Source organism: Pangasianodon hypophthalmus, chromosome 10, assembly GCF_027358585.1.
Source record: "Pangasianodon hypophthalmus isolate fPanHyp1 chromosome 10, fPanHyp1.pri, whole genome shotgun sequence".
Taxonomy (NCBI): Eukaryota; Metazoa; Chordata; class Actinopteri; order Siluriformes; family Pangasiidae; genus Pangasianodon; species Pangasianodon hypophthalmus.
Genome location: NC_069719.1, coordinates 4,417,023 through 4,435,768, shown reverse-complemented (window position 1 = coordinate 4,435,768; position 18,746 = coordinate 4,417,023). Strand labels below are relative to the sequence as shown.

The following is an 18,746-nucleotide window of genomic DNA, read 5'->3' as shown; positions in this document are numbered from 1 at the left end:
TTCAAATTTTTGCATGGTATAATTTTAATTATACAAAAAAGATTTTTTTTAAAGGAACTGTGTACTCGTCACAAGTTATTGAATATTATGTATATTAATATATAATTTAAAAAAAAATAATAAATACGTTCAATTCAGTCATAGATTTTTTTTTTGCAGATTATCTTTAAGGTATTCCTACCTGTTAATGGCAAATAAGACCGTCTTCCAGATAACACATTTTATGCTTTTTTTTTTTTAAACTTTTCCTTAATTATTTGAAACAGTAATTTGTTCAGGTGGGGGATTGTAGTACAATCACAGGAAAAAAAAACTACATTTCCCGTGAAAGCTCGCTGTCAAGCCTCGCTACCGTTATCTTGACTAGCGAATAGCGAACCACCAAGTTAGCTCTTCAGAAGCAGCAGCAGTCTTCACATAGTTTGTTTATTTAGTTGGCTAAATATTAAAATGAGTATCTTGAGGACAATCACACCAAGGTTGCTGTTTATTAAACTCATTAAAGTTGTCGTTAGCTTGCTAGCTAGTTAGGTAGCTAGGTTTTGTACAGCCAGAATACCCGGATGAGAAGATAGGTTCTGATTCGCCGAGACAGTCGCGTATGTTTTAAGTGTGTACTTGGCGATAATGGACTACTGGCTTTGCATCTTTACTTGATAGGATATGCTCAAGTTAATTAAGTGGATAAAGATACACTCACTGAGCACTTTATTAGGAACACTATACTAATACTGGGTAGGGCTCTCAGTCCCTTTGCTCTCAAAACAGCCTCAGTTCTTCATGGCATGGACTCCACAAGATGAAGGGAAACATTCCTTTGAGATTCTGGTCCATGTTGACATGATTTTTCAGGTGCATTTTCATGCTGAAAATCTCCTCTTCTATCACATCCCACATCCAGTTCCACTGGATTCAGATCCGGTGACTGGGAGGCCACTGAAGAGCACTGAACTCATTGTCATGTTCATGAAACCAGTTTGAGACGACTATTGCTTTGTGACATGGTGCATTATCATGCTGAAAGTAGCCATTAGAAGATGGTAAATTGTGGCCATGAAGAGATGCACATGGTCAGTAACAATACTCAAATAGGCTGGCATTCAGGCGATGATTGATTGGTATTAACATTCCCCACACCATTACACCACCTCCACCAGCCTGGACTGTTGACACAAGGCAGGTTGGGTCCACGGAGTTATCCTGTTGGTGCCAAATTCTGACCCTGCAATCTGTGGGCCTCAGCAGAAATCGAGATTCATCAGTTTTTCCAGTCTTCAACTGTCCAGTTTTGGTGAGCTTGTGCCCGCTCCAGCCTCAGCTTTCTGTTCTCGCCTGACAGAATTGGACGTGTTTTTCTGCTGTAGCACATCCGCCTCAAGCTTCGACTTGTTGTGCATTCTGAGATGCTTTTCCGCTCACACAATTGTACAGTGTGTATCTGAGTTACTGTAGCCTTTCTGTCAGCTCGAACCAGTCTGACCATTCTCTATTGACTTCTCTCATCAACAAGGCGTTTCTGTCAGCAGAACTGTTGCACAATGGAAGTTTTTTCTTTATTGCGCCATTCTGAGTAAACTCTAGAGACTGTTGTGAATGAAAATCCCAGATCAGCAGTTCTAGAAATATTCAAACCAGCCCGTCTGGCACCAACAATTATGCCACGGTCAAAATCACTGAGCTTACATCTTTTTCCTTGTTCTGATGTTTAATATGAACATTACCCAAAGCTGCTTGCCTGTATCTGCATGATTTTATGCATTGCACTGCTGCCATATGATTGGCTGATTAGATAATTGCATGAATGAGAATGTACAGGTGTTCCTAATAAAGTGCTTGGTGAGTGTAGGTATATGTGCTGCTTTTTAAATGTAAACATTCTTTGAAGAAGACTATATCAACATCTTGGTTAATTATTTTCCTTCTTTTATTCTATTTTAACGATCATGCACAACTAATAAAACTTACAAAAAGCCACCAAACGTGCAACACTGTTAGTTGGAAGATCTGGCAAAGAGCTCTCATTAATTATTAATTTGCACTAGTCTCAGTCATGCTTTTTTAATTGGCGAATTTTGCCCTCGTGGCGGCTGATCTCTTCTTGAAGACGCTCAATCTCCTTCTGGTGGTGATTGATTTCTTCCTGATGATGTTGTCTAAGACCAGCTATCTGCTCCCGCTCCTTCTTCCTACAACAAGCGAGAATGCAAAGGCATGAATTCAGCTCAGAATTTCATTATAAAATCAATCCTGGATGCCACTGAAGATCATGTTTATTATAAAGCTTAACATGGATGATGTTCAGGGTGGATAATTTGTGAAGCTATGCAGTGTAACACACGTTATTTGAACAAAATAGCTTATTTAGTATAGCAGTATTTGGTTTTTCATGTAACTTATGACTATGTGTGTTTATCTGGTGTTTTTTAATATCATCTAAGCTTTATCGTAGGACAATCACTCTTTCCTTCAGGAAGTGTGGCTCACAGGCCAAGTCTTGTTCAATCACCGCACATCAGTGCAACATGTACTCACTTGAAATACATCTCTTCCTCGGCGGCCTGCCTCTTTCCAAACGCTCCTCCTGCCTCCCTGACTGCGCCGCCTCCTCCTCCTCCCTTCCCTGCACCTTTCCCCAACTCTCCCAGCTTTCACATGTAATGGAGAAGAAAAATATATCACGTAGGCACTGTGCAACTTGTTATTATGGAAACAGTAACGCATTAGAACAAGCGCATTAATGTAAGCCTGTGATCTGCATTATAGCTGGAACTAATCTCAGAGCTGCTGTTATAGAAAACCACAACACTGTTGAATTCTCAATTCTGATTGGTTAGAAAGTGTTGATTAATTTTCTATAAAAGCAGCTCAGACAGCACACAGATTTAAAAAAAGTTATTATTTAACAAAGAAAAATGTATACTCATTGACATGGTGAAGCTTTCTATGAGGAGACGTTTATTTAACATTTATGGAAGGAGTCTCCAGTGTCAGCTCATGTAACAGTCAGTAAATTTCCCACCACAGAAAAGTCTTCAGGACTGAGTAGTTTGTGCGTTCCAGTTTCTTGGTAACGTATCAAGCTATGTTTTTGTCTTATTAACTGTTTAATAGGACGACTGTTTATAGCTGATATATTGTAAGTGATAACAGGAGCCAATTTGTCAAAGTGCATTATTTTTGTCTAACAGTACAGTCTGGAGTGTGTTGTTCTGCTTATATGACAGCGATTTGCCAATGATTACAGTTTATTAATGTACAAACGTTGTAGTTTATAGTTAGATTTAATGTTGTTGAATATCGGAGAGATAAGTTCCTATTCTACTCTCCCTCTCTCTCAATCTCTTCCTCTCGCTCTCTCTCTCTCTCTCTCTCACCCCTCTCTCTCAATCTCTTTCTCTCTCCCCCTCCCTCTCTCTCTTTCCCCCTTTCTCTCTCTCTCTCTCTCTCTCCTTCTCTCTCTCCCCCCCTCCCTCCCTCTCTTTCCCCCTCTCTCTCTCTCTCCTTCTCTCTCTCCCCCCTCCCTCCCTCTCTTTCCCCCTCTCTCTCTCTCTCCTTCTCTCTCTCCCCCCTCCCTCCCTCTCTTTCCCCCTCCCTCTCTCTCTCTCTCCCCCCCTCTCTCCTTCTCCCTCTCTCCCCCTCAAGTTCTCGACCAGAATTCAACAGTGCTGTGGTTATAAATGGTTATGAAGCATGACCAGGCATTCATTAATAAATTTGAAAAATTGTATTAAAATTTTTTTCAAAATTGTATAAAAGCAATAAAACACTTCAAGACGTGCTGTTGTGGGAAATTATAATAAACATTATAATAAACATGGGCTATTGTGTAAATCGGAGTTTCTATATCGCCCTGAAGCTGATTATTTTCCTATAACAGAACACCACGAAGTGTTTTAGTCCATACTTAAGCAACACCATCCGACCAATCAGAATCGAGATTTCAGTAGGTGGGCGTGGCTACGTAACGGCCCTCACCTCCAGCAACTCTGACGTTGAGCACACAAGTGTTTATTTATCAAATCACTGCTAGCTGGTTATAAGAATATATATAAATATATGTATTTTAAGACATTTGACACAGTGGGAAAATATACAGAGAGAAACCGCGTGAGATAAATAAAATAATTTGAGAGAGTTGAGGAAAATGACTGCGTATCCAAGATTTATTTAAACGTATTCATTTTTATGAAAACGAATCAAAATGGCTACCTGTTCAGACGACATCCTGAGGTGTGTGGTAAAGATGTTCCTCAGGCTCGGCTTGAAAAACCTCCACATTATAAATATGCCCTGACAAGTTCACGCTCGTGCCCGTGAGTGCGAGTGCGCGCGCGAGCGAGCCTGCGCGTGAACGTCCACAAACTGGGAGAAACCATTCGACAGACCGCAGAGGGGGAGGGAGAGGGGGTGGAAGTCGACCTCGCGTCCTCTACAGTCATTTGTCCGTGAGCTGAATCAGCCCACATGAGCGATATAGTCATATTTTGATTGACTACTGGGCGTGTTAATAATAACGAACAAATGGGTTTTTTTTATATTATGTATTATGTATTATAAGGTAAAAATGGTATGGCCACCGAAATAGCACGCGACGTTTTTGACATGTGTCACGAGACGTGCTGAAACAGCATGGCACCAACCTGAAAGCAGCACAGAGACACAGTACAAATCACATTATAATGCTCTTTAAATGTAAAGTTGGTCTATTTTTAAACATTTGCTAGGTTATATACAATTAAATTTATTTAATAAATATTAGAAAGGTTGCACAAGAAGCCTTGGAGCACAAATTGCAATTATTAATTGAGGGAAAATTGCAAAAATGTTATACTTTTATTGATAATCTTTTTGAGAAATTAAAAACCAACTTGCAGTCAAAGTATCTATATAAGTATTGCCGTAAAAGGGTCAAAATGTCGACGTATATACTCATGATGATGCTTTATCCTGGTTACAGTGGCGATGTATCCGGAGCCTGTCCCAGGAACACCGGATGTGAGGCGGGATTGCGATGGGATGGGATGGGGCGCCAGTCCATTGCAGGGCACCATGCACACACATTAACACACTCATTCTGACCTAGAGGCAATTTAGTATAGCCAATCCACCTGGGAGGAAACGAGAGAACCCGGAGGAAACCCACACGGACACAAGGAAAGCGTGTGAAATTCCAAACAGACAGTAACCTGAGATCAGGATCAAAGCAGGGACCCTGGAGCTGTGAAGCGGCAATGCTACCCACTGCACCACCATGCTGTTTCTGGCTGAAATTGTTTTGTAAAATATCAATCTACCTTCTAAATAATGAAATCACATTACCAAGCCGATCCTGTCACATTGCCTCCTCATACACACTGCTAAGATTCACCATTCACACTCACAAACAGCTCACATGTTGAAAATAGGACGCATTTTAATTAAATTACAATATTGCAATATTGCCTACATCCAAATTATATGTGTGTGTACATGAAATAAAACAATCAAGATGGGATCGAAGTGTAGACTTACAGCTTTATTTTAAGAGGTTCCACAAAAATATGGCATTTACCATTTAGGAATTACAGCCATTTTCAATAAAGTACCTCCATTTTCAGGGGCTCAAAGGTATTTGGACAAAGTGACATAACTGTAAATATAACCATAATTTTAATACTTGGATGAAAATCCTTTGCAGTCAATGACTGCCTGAAGTCTGGAGCCCATGTTCTCAAAACTCAAATTCTGAGTTTCCTCCCTGGAGATGCTTTGCCAGGCCTTCACTGCAGCCACCTTCAGTTGCTGCTTGTTTGTGGGTCTTTCTGCCTTCAGTCTTGTCTTCAGTAAGTGAAAAGCATGCTCTGTTGGGTTGAGAACTTTGCCATTGAAGAATATTCCATTTCTTTGCCTTCAAAAAGTCTTGAGTTGCTTTCACAGTATGTTTAGAGTCTTTATCCACCTGCACTGTGAAGCGGCGTCCTATCAGTTTTGTAGCATTTGGCTGAATGTGAGCAGAAACTATAGCCCTATACACCTCAGAATTCATCTTGCTACTTCTGTCAGCAGTCACATCATCAGTAAACAACAGTGAACCCATTCCATTGTCAGCCATACATGCCCATGCCATAACACTTCCTCCACCATGTTTGACACATGATGTGGTATACTTTGGATCATGAGCTGTTCCTTTCTTTCACGATACTTTTCTCTTCCCATCATTCTGGTACAAGTTAATCTTGGTTTCATCAATCTAAAGAATCTTATTCCAGAACATGGGAGGCTTTTTTAGATGTTTTCTGGCAAAGTCTAATCTGGCTTTCCTGTTCTTGAATGTTACCAGTGGTTTGCACCTTGTTGTAAACCCTCTGTATTTACATTCATGAAGGTGTCTCTTGATTGTAGATTTTGACAATGAAACGCCTACCTTCTCCAGAGTATTCTTGACTTCTGTTGATGTTGTGAAGGAGTTTTTCTTCACCAAGCAAAGGATTCTGCGATCATTCACTTTAGTTGTCTTCCGTGGTCTTCCAGGCCTTTCGATGTTGTTGAGCTCACCAGTGCTTTCTTTCTTTTTAAGAATGTACGCAACTGTTGATTTGGCCACACCTAAGGTTTTTGCTGTATCTCTTATAGATTTATGTTGTTTTTTGAGCCTAATGATGGCCTCCTTCACTTGCATTGAGATCTCCTTGGACTTCATATTGGTAGCTCCAGTCAAACTGCTGCCAAATGCCAACTTAATACCATGTACAGATATCAACTCCAGACCTTTTATCTGCTTCATTTGTCTTGAAGTAACGAGGGAATGGACCACAATTGGTCAATTAACTTCTTGTCAGTCAATTGTCCAAATACCTTTGAGCCCCTGAAAATGGAGGTACTTTGATGAAAATGGCTGTAATTCCTAAATGGTAAATGCCATATTTTTGTGCAACCTCTTAAAATAAAGCTGAAAGTCTACACTTCAATCCCATCTTGATTGTTTTATTTCAAATCCATTGTGGTGGTGTATAAAGGCAAAATCACAAAAACTCTGTCACTGTCCAAATACTTCCAGACCTGACTGTATATATAAATCCCCAAAAACATACGGCTCATTTGCAAACACATGGTGTCCTATACTTAATGAAGCCAGGATCAGTTTTGATTTAGGAAAAACTGCTTGAAAGAACAGGATACTGAGGCTACAGTGGGCACAGACTCACTGAACCCGGACAGCTGAAGATTGGAAAAATGTCACCTGGTCTGATGAATCTTGTTTCCTGCTGTGATATGCAGATAGAAGGCTCAGAACTTGGCATCAACAGTGTGACTCTATGAAACCAACCTGTCAAAGCTTCAGTTTTGCACTCAGGTCTCCATCAGTGGACAGTGGATAAGTTCAACAAAACAGGCTTCATGTGAAAACTGTAATGAATTTACTGGTTGCACAATTGCACTATTTGTCCATGTAGTACACAGTTATAGGAGGGATTTATTTATAATCGCACCATCTGTTATCACGCAGATGAGGATTGGTTCCCTTTTGAGTCTGGTTCCTCTCAAAGTTTCTTCCTCATATCGTCTCAGGGAGTTTTTCCTTGCTATCGTCGCCTCTGGCTTGCTCATTAGGGATAAATTCATATTTAAAATTCATTTAAAATTTATATCCTGAATGTATTTATTTCTGTAAAGCTGCTCTGTGACAATGTCCATTGTTAAAAGTGCTATACAAATAAAATTTAATTAAAATTGAATTGAACTGGAAACTTCAGCCTCCTGTTGGTGGTGTACTGGTGTCATGAATGTTTTCTTGGTAAATCTAATTTGCCATAAACCATAAACTTACCATAAAATATAATACTGACTGAGCATTATTGGAATGTCACAGGCACAGTGACTATTATTGCTGACCATGTGCATCCCTTTTACCCATTCTATAATGGCTACTTCCAGCACGATGATGTACCTCTGTGGCCTCCCTAGTCACCAAATCTGAATCCAGTAGTGCACCATAGGGATATGGTAGAACAGGAGGTTTACAGCATGGATGTGCAGCTGAAAAATCGCAGGATTAATTGTGATGTAATCATATCAAAATGGACCAGAATCTTGCTGACTCAAAGCCACGAAAAACTGAGGCTGCTCTGAGAGCAAAACTGGTCCTACCCAATATTAGTAGTTCCTAATAAAGTGGCCAGTGAGTATTTGGCTCTATGGACCACACAGAAAATGTATACAAGACCGATTCATTTCAGCAGAACTGATAATAGCAGAAAGACACCATGGCAAATTTGCTGTGAAGGGCTTTATTCATGAGATGGTACATTCACAAACATCACATCAAACACGGCAAACGTGGGAAGGGATGATTTCCAAGGCGAGTTTTCTTTACAGGGTGGACAGATCTGAAATCGCTTAGACATAGAGAAAACACTACGTAGTGCACTCATATACATTATATATATAATATTATTCTAATATTAATATTATATATTATGTATATAATGTATGTAAATCATGTGGAACTCCTGAGATGCCTAAACACATCCAACAATTTCTTACTAAATCCTCGTCTTCTTAATCCTTTGTTTAATCTTTGATTATGGCTTCATCCCGCTCTTCTAATCCTTTCTGTTTTCTTTACCCCGACACGTTCCGTACTCTACGAGGGGAATGAGTGGATTCTTAATTCCAGCATGCAAACATTAATCCACCACAATGAAAGCCTTTTCTCAAAGCAGTGTCTGTGATGTGACACTGAGATACATTTAGAAACTAAGGCTGGTTGATGACAAGCAACAAGGCTTCCGTGTAAAGGTAATGCTTTGGATTTCATCTAACGAAGACATGGAAAAAAAAATGGGATTGGATAATTTCATCACTTTTCACGCATACGCACGCACACACACACACACACACACACTCCTGCCCACTCAGGCATATGCTAGAGGCACTCAAATTAAAAAGAAACTAAACTGTAAAAATTTCAACAGATTTCTAACTACTGTCAACATTTATTTATCTACGTTGCTCTGAATTAAAAAAAAGGAAATCAACACTGTATTTACAGATATGGTCCGAATCTTTTTAGTTCTAAAGAAAAGCAATTGACTCAAATTACTCAAAAGTGAAATAATTTAAGTAGAACGAGGCCAGGTATTTTTGTAAGGTGTTCGTCATCACTGACGAGGTTAAACGAGGTGCTTTACCTCGTGCTGTCTCTCTCCTGGACAAAATCAAGGCTACGATATCGAAGGTATGGAAAATATAATTAATAATGATTGGTTGTAAATGTAGAAGGAGAGGACATTTCTGAATTTAAAAAGTATGATCTTTCTCGAGTCCTCTTTCCGCTGATGCGTTAGACTGTATACAAATCAAATTAAAGCCAACTAATTAAAACAGGTAGAAAATTTGTGAAACAAACCCTCAAAACTTAAGGGAATAAGAGACAAATATTAAGAGAGAGACACTTTTTTTTCCTTTCTTCAGACAGCCAGAAGTGGCCATCGGAGGCCCTTCCTGTGAGGGGCGGATGGTGAACGTGGCGCCCCCTGGTGGAACCGTCAGTCTTGTTTCTTTGTGTCCTTGATGGCCCTGAGTCGCTCCAGCAGTGGAGGGTGGGAATAGTGCCACATTGAGAAGAGCCAATCAGCAACAGGAAAGCCCAAGTTGTCCTTGTTTAGCTTGATGAGGGCCGAGCAGAGCTCAGTCGATCGGCCCATGGCTCGCGCGAACGCGTCTGCCTGGAACTCGAACCTGCGACTCAGCACAGTCAGGCAGAACGTCAGGAGCTGGAGAAGTGAAATATAATTAAAGATCATGGAAAGAGTGGAAAATGATGTCCAATTATTCAGTCTGAAGGTGCTCCAAAACCCTGCAAAGGTCTCAGTATCTCATGAGCTAAAAAATTATAATTATACATTTCCACATTTATATAGAAATTCTGAGGACAAGCAAGCTTTCTTCCCCAAAGAACAATAATAACATGAAAAGGGCTCGACACGAATATGAAATGACACTTATACCGATTTTAAGGAGCTAAAAATCTAGATAACCCAAAATAACTAATAATAATTTTATATGGACAAAAGTTCTACCTGACACCAAAGTTTTATATAAACAGGATATTTATCAAAATGAAAAACAGCAACATAATACACAATAAGTTACTAATAAATAAGTAAGGAATAAAACATTTGTGCTACAAATATCTGCCAATTATTACAATTATTTAGTTATTACTGAACGAATTAAGTCATGTGTTTCTGGTTATTCAAAATAGCAAGATGTTCATAAATGTGGTTTTCCTATATACAGTATATACAATCATAAACCACACAAACTTATCGACCAATCACTGCACTAGTTTGTGGCCCAATCACAAAATCTGTCCCACACGTGCACACACACACACTGTAGACAGAGCAGAAGGAGTCAGTATACCTCATTGTATGGGGAGAAGATGAACTGGAAGATGATCAGCAGCCCAATGAGAGTCGGCTGGCTGTTGTGGAAGCCGAAGGCCATGAAGAGCTCTTTCCGACCAATCAGAGCAGCGAACAGGAAAAAGCAGAGGAATGAGTTCAGCTGTGGAGGGAAAGAGAGAAATAAAACCCAGATGGAATACGGTTTATTCAGGATATAGTTAGTTATTCTGACAGTCAGTGTTCAACTGCCCAGACAAGTCCAAGTCTCAGTCTGTGTCCTGAATCCTAATGTTTAAAAGATTGTCATCTAGCTGCTAATGTTTGCAGTGTCTGTTTCAAGCAGAAAAGGGAAACGGAAACTGATATCATATCTCTGACCTGAAACATTAGACTGAATTAGCCAGCTGTTTGCCGGGGAGGAGGTGTTCAGTGAACAATATTGTACGAGTTTGTATCATTATTGTAGCATGAGTTATTTTCACAATTCCAACCATAGTGTAGACTGAAGAAGTGACACAAGCTCAGTTTAATGATAAGTTTAAAATCTCACATGTCCTCTGTACATAATGACTAGCTCACCTGGCTAATGATGATGTGCTTCACTGTGTGGCCCAGTTTCCAGTGTCCCAGTTCATGGCCAAGAACCGCCAGAACCTCTGGGTTACTGCAGCCTTGCTTCTTGTGCTAGAAAGTTTAAATAAATAAATAAATAAATAAATGTTATTTATAACTCATTTATAAATCATAGCAGAATGTACAGCAGATCATAACCATACACATAAACTGTATTATTTACTGTGAAAAAGTATTTGCCCCTTTCCAGAGTGCTTCTGTTCTTACATGTTTGTTTAATTGTTTTAGATATTGAAACTAAAGCCAACCCGAGTAAACTCAAAATGATCACTTCCTTTATTTAAGAAAAAAAAGGTATTCAACACCAACTGGCCCTGTGTGGAAAAAAGTAACTGCCCACTTACTTACTCAGTCAATCAACCAAAAGCTGCTGTTCTAGTAAATTAATCCAGTCATAGAAAAGCCCTTCTGACCAATCAGATTCCAGAATTCAACAGCGCTGTAGTATAAATTATTCATTTTTCTAAAAAAATTATTATGCAGTTAATCAGGCTAGGGTTGGTTAATCAGTTCTCAGGTACTAACCTTAGGTTGGAGCTTGGTCTCATCTTCTGTCTCCTCGTTCTTGTCCTGATCGGTGGACTCTCCATCATTTTTCTTGTTTAGAGGTGAGTAATCTTCCAGCAGCGTGTCGAACAGCACAATGCGCTTGTTCTTGAAGAAACCGTAGAAGTAGGCGTTGCTGTGCGAGGATCTTTTAGATCCTGGGAAGTGATGGTGGAAGACGAAATGGGACAAGGTAAGTTATCCAAATGTTTTGCAATTTAAAAGCATTTAAAAAAAAAATTGCCAAAAAGAAATGCTAGATCATGTTTTATTTAAAATGATGATTTAAATTTAAAAAATGCCATGCCACTCAAACACTCACAGTCAAAGACCAAAACTGTATAATACAACACTAAATAGTGTCAAATATGAACCAGTAACATGTCATGTTTTGTCTGCCTCTCCTGTATATCGAGTCATCGCTGAGTAAAAACCCTGAGTGGTTCCCCAGTCTAATACAGCCCAAGCACCCTTTAATATTCATGGCTGTGAAATGATTTCACAGTTCCAAGGTGTTCTAGTACCTTCTACCACATAGATCTTGGTGAGCGGGAAGTTGATGGACTTGGCCATGCTTTCGATGTCAGTCTTCAGCTCTCCTTCTGGCAGCGGGGTGAACTTATCAAACAGCGGCGCGATGTAGTCGGCGTAGATGGTCACCAGAACCTGCACATTGTACAGGGAGGAAGAGAAAAAAAATGTCTGATCAGCATGTGTGTTTTAAGGCTGTTTTCACACTAGCAGCACACAAACATGCTTACGTGTAATCCTATGACAAGCAGACGCTTTTATAAAGCTCAGCCGTCACGGTGAACCTTTTCATAAAAGCAACGAATGATATCTAGCAATTTTGGGAAAGAATAGCGAAAAGTGGGGTCCAAATTTAAAAAAACAATCAAAATTATTCTTGTTATTAAGCGAATATGAGAGAGCAGTGGTGGCTCAATGGGTACTGATCAGTAGGTCAGGGGCTCTAGCCCCAGCACCACCCAGGCCCTTAACCCTTTCTGCTCCAGGGGCGCTGTATCATGGCTGACCCTGAGCTCTGACGCCAGCTTCCTAACAAGCTGGGATATACAAAGAAAAAGAATTTCACTGTGCTGCAAAGTATGTCACAAATAAAAGCTGCTTCTTCTTCTTCTTCTTCTGAGATTTACGACTAGTTGAGCTGACAGTATTCCAAAGGTGCAATAATAAAGAATAATGTTTAAATGCAGCAATTTTATTGTATTAAGAAATTAAATGGGAACAACAGGACAGCGGCCGGGTGGTGGCTCAGTGTTCATGGCTCAGAATTCATTTTTGTTCCTTCAGAAAAATTGCTGGCAGCAGCACCTTTTGTGCTGATGTGCAAAAAGAAAAGAAAAAAACAAAAAAAACATAACACCTAGCTCGTCAGATTTGATCTGCTTGTTTGATTTGATGGAATGTTCCCACAGTAAAAGTGGAATATCACATTGAGTACATTGAATGTCCCGCCCCCCCCCCAAAAAAAAAAAGAAAAAGGCATATTTTTAGTTACATTGCAATGCTGAAATACTGGCAATGAAACGTGTCTCATTTCTCAACAGCACTCTGTCCTCCATGTTTGTTTTTCTTAACTTGCTCCCAATTTGCGCCCTCGACAGGAGGCAAAAAAAAGTGCTTGATGTCACTTGGCGCTTTTCTGACAAGCTTTGGAAGCTCCGCTGTGATCCAAAAAAGGTTGGCAGCAGAGCTTTTTGACACCAACTATCTTCCACCCACCTTGCAGCCACTTAAGCAAAAATAAATAAATAAATAAATAAGTCCCAGCCTTAATCTTCTTCTGCTCAGCTTTGGATAAAAACAACTCCCAAATGAATAAATGTAAAATGGAAATGCCAATGAATGCCAACGATGAATTGCAATCACCTCAACTAATCCCAAGCACCACAAATAGCTGTGTTTATACAGTATAATGTGATTATATAATAATGGTGACAGTCACTAACCAGAGAGACGATGAGTGTGAAGAGCCAGGCGTAGATGAAGAAATAATCTCCGCCGATCTTTATGATGTAGAGGAGCAGAGAGGTCACGGGCAGCAGAATACACTGAGTCACCACAAACTTCTTCAGAGCATCTTTCAGGAAGAAGCCTAAAGTCTGAAGAGAAAGAAATACAAAGATACAGAAACAAACAGGGAAAAAAAAAATCAATTAGAGAATTTCACAAAGCACTCAAAATCACAGTGAATTTTTCCCCATTCATGTGAAACTGTGTGTGTGTGTGTGTGTGTGTGTGTGTGTGTGTGTGTGTGTGTGTGTGTGTGTGTGTGTGTGCACAGCCCTGCAGTGTGTTTCAGTGGAAACTTCTAGTCAACAAACTATAATATTTATTTATTTTTAGTTTATAGCTACAATGTAAGAATTAAATGTAACTAAAAATACATAAAATGCATGACATGTTCTTTAATAAATAAAAAGCTGTAACTGTTGGCAAATTTCTGTTGTATAAATGGAATAAAACACTTCAGGAAGTGCTGTTAGAGGAAAATAATAAACTTCAGGGAGGTAGCTTTGATTATTTTCCTACAACAGAACACCCCATCATGGTCTGCACCATATTTGCAGCTTTTTTTTTTTTTCTCATTAATCATTGCAATAAGGTGTTCAGCCCCAGCTGGTACTGCAAGCCTAATAAATCAAATAAACTTTGACATATGAAATGCTGTGGATGTTCTTCTCACCTGCTGGTTAAAGCCGTGCTTCTCCTCGATGACGAACGTGCTGTAGAGACTCCACGGCAGACCCGTGATGGCGCTGAATAACGTTGCTAGCATCAAGAAGACCAGCGACTGGGAGATCTGCAGCAGCCCGTGCACAGGTTTATTATTTAAAAAAAAAAAAAAAAAAAAAAAAAAAAAAAAAAAAAAAAGGCAGTTTCTCTAGACAAGTGCTCAGGATTTGAGGAGGAATTTATTGCTAGATTTCACTGATGATTTGATCCACACTATTTGTCTGTAGAAAGAGCAAGTTTAAAGTGAAATGTAAGGAGCTCAGACGCACCTCATACTCCGGGCCGAGGCCGAAGCGACCGGTCAGGCTTCCCGAGATCTTCCACAGGAACGGGATGCCTCCAAACAGCAGGATGAGCTGGAGAAAAAAAAAAAAATTAACCTTTCCAGTCAAAATCTACTCCTGATACTGAACACATTCTTCATTCTTCAAATGTATAATAAGTTAGACTAAGTATGCTGTAGCAGGAAACACACACCACATTATTCTCAATGCCATGAATCAAAAATCAGCAACAAACTAAGCCATAAGCAACGCTCCACAGCATAGCTTTATTTGTTTTTATTTTTACATTATATCTGTCATCACTAATTAATGCACTCGTTCTCATACATTATCGCTTCTGTAGTAACAACACATACACGGACTTGTACAGCAGATGCTCCATGTAAACAGATTAAAAACCGTCTTCTTATTTAAGAAAGAAAGAAACGTTGATACGATGAAGCTTTCTGCGAGGAGAAGTTTATTAAGGATTTATGGAAGGAGTCTCCAGTGTCAGCGCTTCGTAACGGTCAGTGAGATTTCCGCCACTGCAAAGCCTTCAGGACAAGAGAGTTAACGCGTTCCGGTTTCTCCGCAACATGACAAGCTGCACTTTTTGTCTTATTAACGTCAAAAGACAGAGAAAAAGAGCGGGCTGCTGAGGGAACCACTGTTTATAGCTTGTGTTATAACACACATGACAACAGGAACTTGTTTCGCGGACGTTCCACAACATTAAAAAGCACTTATAAACGGATAAAAAGTAAGACGTGCTATTTTTTTAATAAAAAAAGAAAACTGCACTCAGAGTATAAGAGGAATTAAACACTTCAGCACGTGCTGTTATTGAAAAATAAAACTTCGGGGTGACAGCAGGAACATTTTGTGTCACGCCACCCTGTCGTTGATTATTTTCCAGTAACAACAAGCCCCAAAGTGTTTTATTCCTTCCATATTGCTTTATACATATCTTCTTTATTTTGCATGTTTTATGGATCATATATTAATGCATCTGTGTAACAGAATGATCACAGTATGGTCTTTTAGTTTCTGCGAACTAGCTTGGGACTGGAGATAAACTCTACACACTCTGTGCGTGGTGTTAGTGCACCCACTCACCGTTCCCTCGGTCTCAGAGTAAAGTCCTGACCAGAAACCGAAGTTGCTCTTGTCCAGCTGGTAGAGGCGTGACTTCTCAAACGTCTCGGCGTCCATAATCTTCCCCAGCTCAGCGGGCACGTGCATGGCGGAGCTGTAGATCCTCCTCTGAGACGGCAAAACACAAGTGTGAGCTATACACGCCTAAAAGAGTACTGCAGAATCACAGAAATCGGCATTATTAGATCTGAAATGCAGCTGTGGCATTTTACGATAAGCAGCAACCTGCAAAACAAGTGGCATTGGCAAGATCCTCTCACAGATCTGAGACACATTAGTGGTAGGATATGCAAATGGACTGGTATAATATCTATACATAATATATATATATATATATATATATATAAAAACACTGTCAGGGAGAACACTTTTAAATTCATTTATTCATTCATCTACAGTAAGCACTTTATCCTGGTCAGAGTCACGGTGGATCTGGAGCCTGGATGTCCTGCATGCATCATGCACACACACTCACAACGAGAGGCTATCTACATATTATATAAAAGTCAGTTTTTCAAAACAATTTCAATGAAACACTACATTTTTGCTTATTGTTTGTTAGCAAAACTATATGTACATCATGTGTAGCAGAAATATCTTTAAGCATCTGGATATTTTTGACATTGGTTTTTTTTTTTAAGTAATAAAACAGTCTGAATATTAAACCAATTAAAATGACGTTTCCGTGTTTGTGAGTGAAGTATGATATCCGTTTAGCCCAACTGAACAAGTTCCACATTGTATGCAAAGCACCTTTGCTGCTGTAATAAATAAGATATTAAATTATATCATACAACGTATTCAATCATTTTCTGACAGAAGACCGACTTAAAACGCCTTCATCAAACGCAATGCAGAGATACAGACTTCTCATATTTCTCTCATTTATGTGGTATGATTATCTGAAACCAGGAAAAAAAAAAAAAAAAAAGACAGAGGCTGGTGAGGGGACGAGTGTTTCTAGCTGTTATATAGTAAGTGATAACAGGAACTAACTTGTTTTATGGATGATCTACAACATTAAATCTAGTTAGTTAGTTACTTTTATTGGAAATTTGTCTCCGGCTTCACCATACAGTATAAACAAGGAAATCAACACAACAACCTAAAAAACAAAACAAAACAAACAAACAAAAAAAAAACACACACACAAAAACAAAGCAAAAGTATATAAAAAAGTATAAAAATCTAAAACTTAAATACACATTATACTTCATTATACATTATACACGCATATATACATTCCCATGTAAATATATACGCATACATATCCATATACTTTGTGGATATATATGGGAAATGTAACTATAAAAGGATAAAAAGTATGAAGTGTCATGCTGTAATGAGTTAAAAATTCCTTTTTTTTTTTTTTTTTACAAATTGTATATAAAAGGATATAAGAGATATCTAGATATAAAAGATTATTTATATATATATATATATATATATATATATATATATATATATATATATATATATACACATAAAGATATAAAATTGCATTAACATATTTGTATATAATGGAGCATATAGTCATTATATCTACAAATAGTGAGTTATTGTTGTAATATTATTACATAATGCTCAAAAAACCCTCACTCGAATTAAAGTAAAAAACAAGACCTTTAGAAATACATGCAATATCTTTAATTATGATTTTAGTAGCATTATATGAGAGAGTTTATACATTCATTTCAGTGATTAACAGCACAGATGACTTCACCTGTCTGGAGGAGAGGTAGGCCTCCCAAAGATAAACCGTCCACGAAAACACCAAGACGGCGTAAAATATCTTGTCCTCAGGAGGAAGGTCGAGGATTTCTGCCAGCATTTTTTCACCGTTGTTTATTGTTATTAGTGTTGGATCAGTTACACAGCTGGACAGGGAGCTCGAGTGATCGCGGCTAGTCAATGAACCTGTAGCTAGCTGCCTCGCTAATGTAGCTAATAGCTTTATCAGCTAACTGCACCGCTCCTCTCAGCAGCACTGACACTCCAACGACTTACAAGTGGAAACAGTTAGGAAAAATGGACTTAGAGTGAGTTTTCAAAACGATCCTGAAACGCACGGACGATGTCAAGTCATAGTCATGTTGCCATTGCCTTTTCCATTCATGTGAAGTGCAGTGTGCAACCAAAAAGTGTGTTCGGGCGGAAACAAGAACGCGTGTTTCTTCTTCCTCCTCCTCCTCTTCCCCTTCCTCTTCCTCTTCTGTAGATTTGATGGCGTTTTGGATACTAGATGTTCATATCTCTATCTATCAGTTCCTACCTACTACTACTACTACTACTACTACTACTACTACTACTACTACTACTACTACTACTACTACTACTACTACTACTACTACTACTACTACTACTACTACTACTACTACTACTACTACCAGTAATAATGTAGGGGGCATAGTGGCTTCATGGTTATCACTGTTGCCTCGCACCTCCAGGGTTGGGGGTTCGATCCCCACCTCTGCCCTGTGTGCTTGCATGTTCTCCCTGTGCTTCAGAGGTTTCCTCCCCCAGTCCAAAGACATGCGTTGTAGGATGACTGGCATCTCTAAATTGTCCATAGCGATTGTGTCCTGTAATGGATTGGTACCAGGGTGTCCCTCACCTTGTGTCCCGAGGCCCCTGGGATAGGCTCCAGGTTCCCCACGACCCTGTGTAGGATAAGCGGTACAGAAAATGGATGGACGCATGCATGGATAATAAAGTATATATGTTGGTCTAACCCAGTTTCATACACAAATCTGTAGAAAATTTTCCTTCCTGCACCTTCACTTCCCTTTCCTCTCTTCCAAATTCTTCTCTTGCCTTACCAGTTCTCCCAAAGGGATAGTTCTTCCCTTTCTTCTCTGTATTTTATACAGTGTAAGATGCCATGTTCAACAGTATCTGCTACCCTACATGTAACACATAGACCATCAGATGTATATATGAATTAAGTCTGGTATGTCCCATAAGCTATCTGGGAGAACTTGTTCTTTCCTGCTCC

The 18,746-nt window shown here is 39.2% G+C and overlaps 2 protein-coding genes across 2 annotated transcripts; both read right to left on the bottom strand.

Annotated features, from left to right (window-relative positions):
• Nucleotides 1-1,906: 1,906 nt before the first annotated feature.
• On the bottom strand, nt 1,907-4,369 carry LOC113545090 (ATPase inhibitor B, mitochondrial). Its single transcript, XM_026944241.3, has 3 exons — nt 4,210-4,369; nt 2,533-2,645; nt 1,907-2,186 (listed from the first exon to the last, which is right to left on the bottom strand). Exons 1-3 carry the CDS (start codon nt 4,276-4,278, stop codon nt 2,045-2,047), a joined length of 324 nt encoding a protein of 107 aa, XP_026800042.1. The 5' UTR covers nt 4,279-4,369; the 3' UTR covers nt 1,907-2,044.
• A 3,882-nt stretch (nt 4,370-8,251) lies between these two features.
• On the bottom strand, nt 8,252-17,922 carry zmpste24 (zinc metallopeptidase, STE24 homolog). Its single transcript, XM_034308180.2, has 10 exons — nt 17,475-17,922; nt 15,713-15,859; nt 14,600-14,686; nt 14,281-14,397; nt 13,544-13,696; nt 12,095-12,236; nt 11,550-11,728; nt 10,971-11,075; nt 10,408-10,551; nt 8,252-9,755 (listed from the first exon to the last, which is right to left on the bottom strand). Exons 1-10 carry the CDS (start codon nt 17,580-17,582, stop codon nt 9,528-9,530), a joined length of 1,410 nt encoding a protein of 469 aa, XP_034164071.1. The 5' UTR covers nt 17,583-17,922; the 3' UTR covers nt 8,252-9,527.
• Between the last annotated feature and the right edge of the window lie 824 nt (nt 17,923-18,746).

What these genes read in the sequence shown, in the direction of transcription:
- LOC113545090 (XM_026944241.3), bottom strand. Translation starts at nt 4,278, where the DNA reads ATGTGGAGGTTTTTCAAGCCGAGCCTGAGGAACATCTTTACCACACAC. An exon ending in TCAGGATGTCGTCTGAACAG is followed by an intron (nt 2,646 to 4,209) that starts GTAGCCATTTTG and finishes TACATGTGAAAG; the next exon opens with CTGGGAGAGTTGGGGAAAGG. An exon ending in GAGGAAGAGATGTATTTCAA is followed by an intron (nt 2,187 to 2,532) that starts GTGAGTACATGT and finishes CGCTTGTTGTAG; the next exon opens with GAAGAAGGAGCGGGAGCAGA.
- zmpste24 (XM_034308180.2), bottom strand. Translation starts at nt 17,582, where the DNA reads ATGCTGGCAGAAATCCTCGACCTTCCTCCTGAGGACAAGATATTTTAC. An exon ending in TCACACTCATCGTCTCTCTG is followed by an intron (nt 12,237 to 13,543) that starts GTTAGTGACTGT and finishes TACAATGTGCAG; the next exon opens with GTTCTGGTGACCATCTACGC. An exon ending in AGCACATCATCATTAGCCAG is followed by an intron (nt 10,552 to 10,970) that starts GTGAGCTAGTCA and finishes TTCCCTCCACAG; the next exon opens with CTGAACTCATTCCTCTGCTT.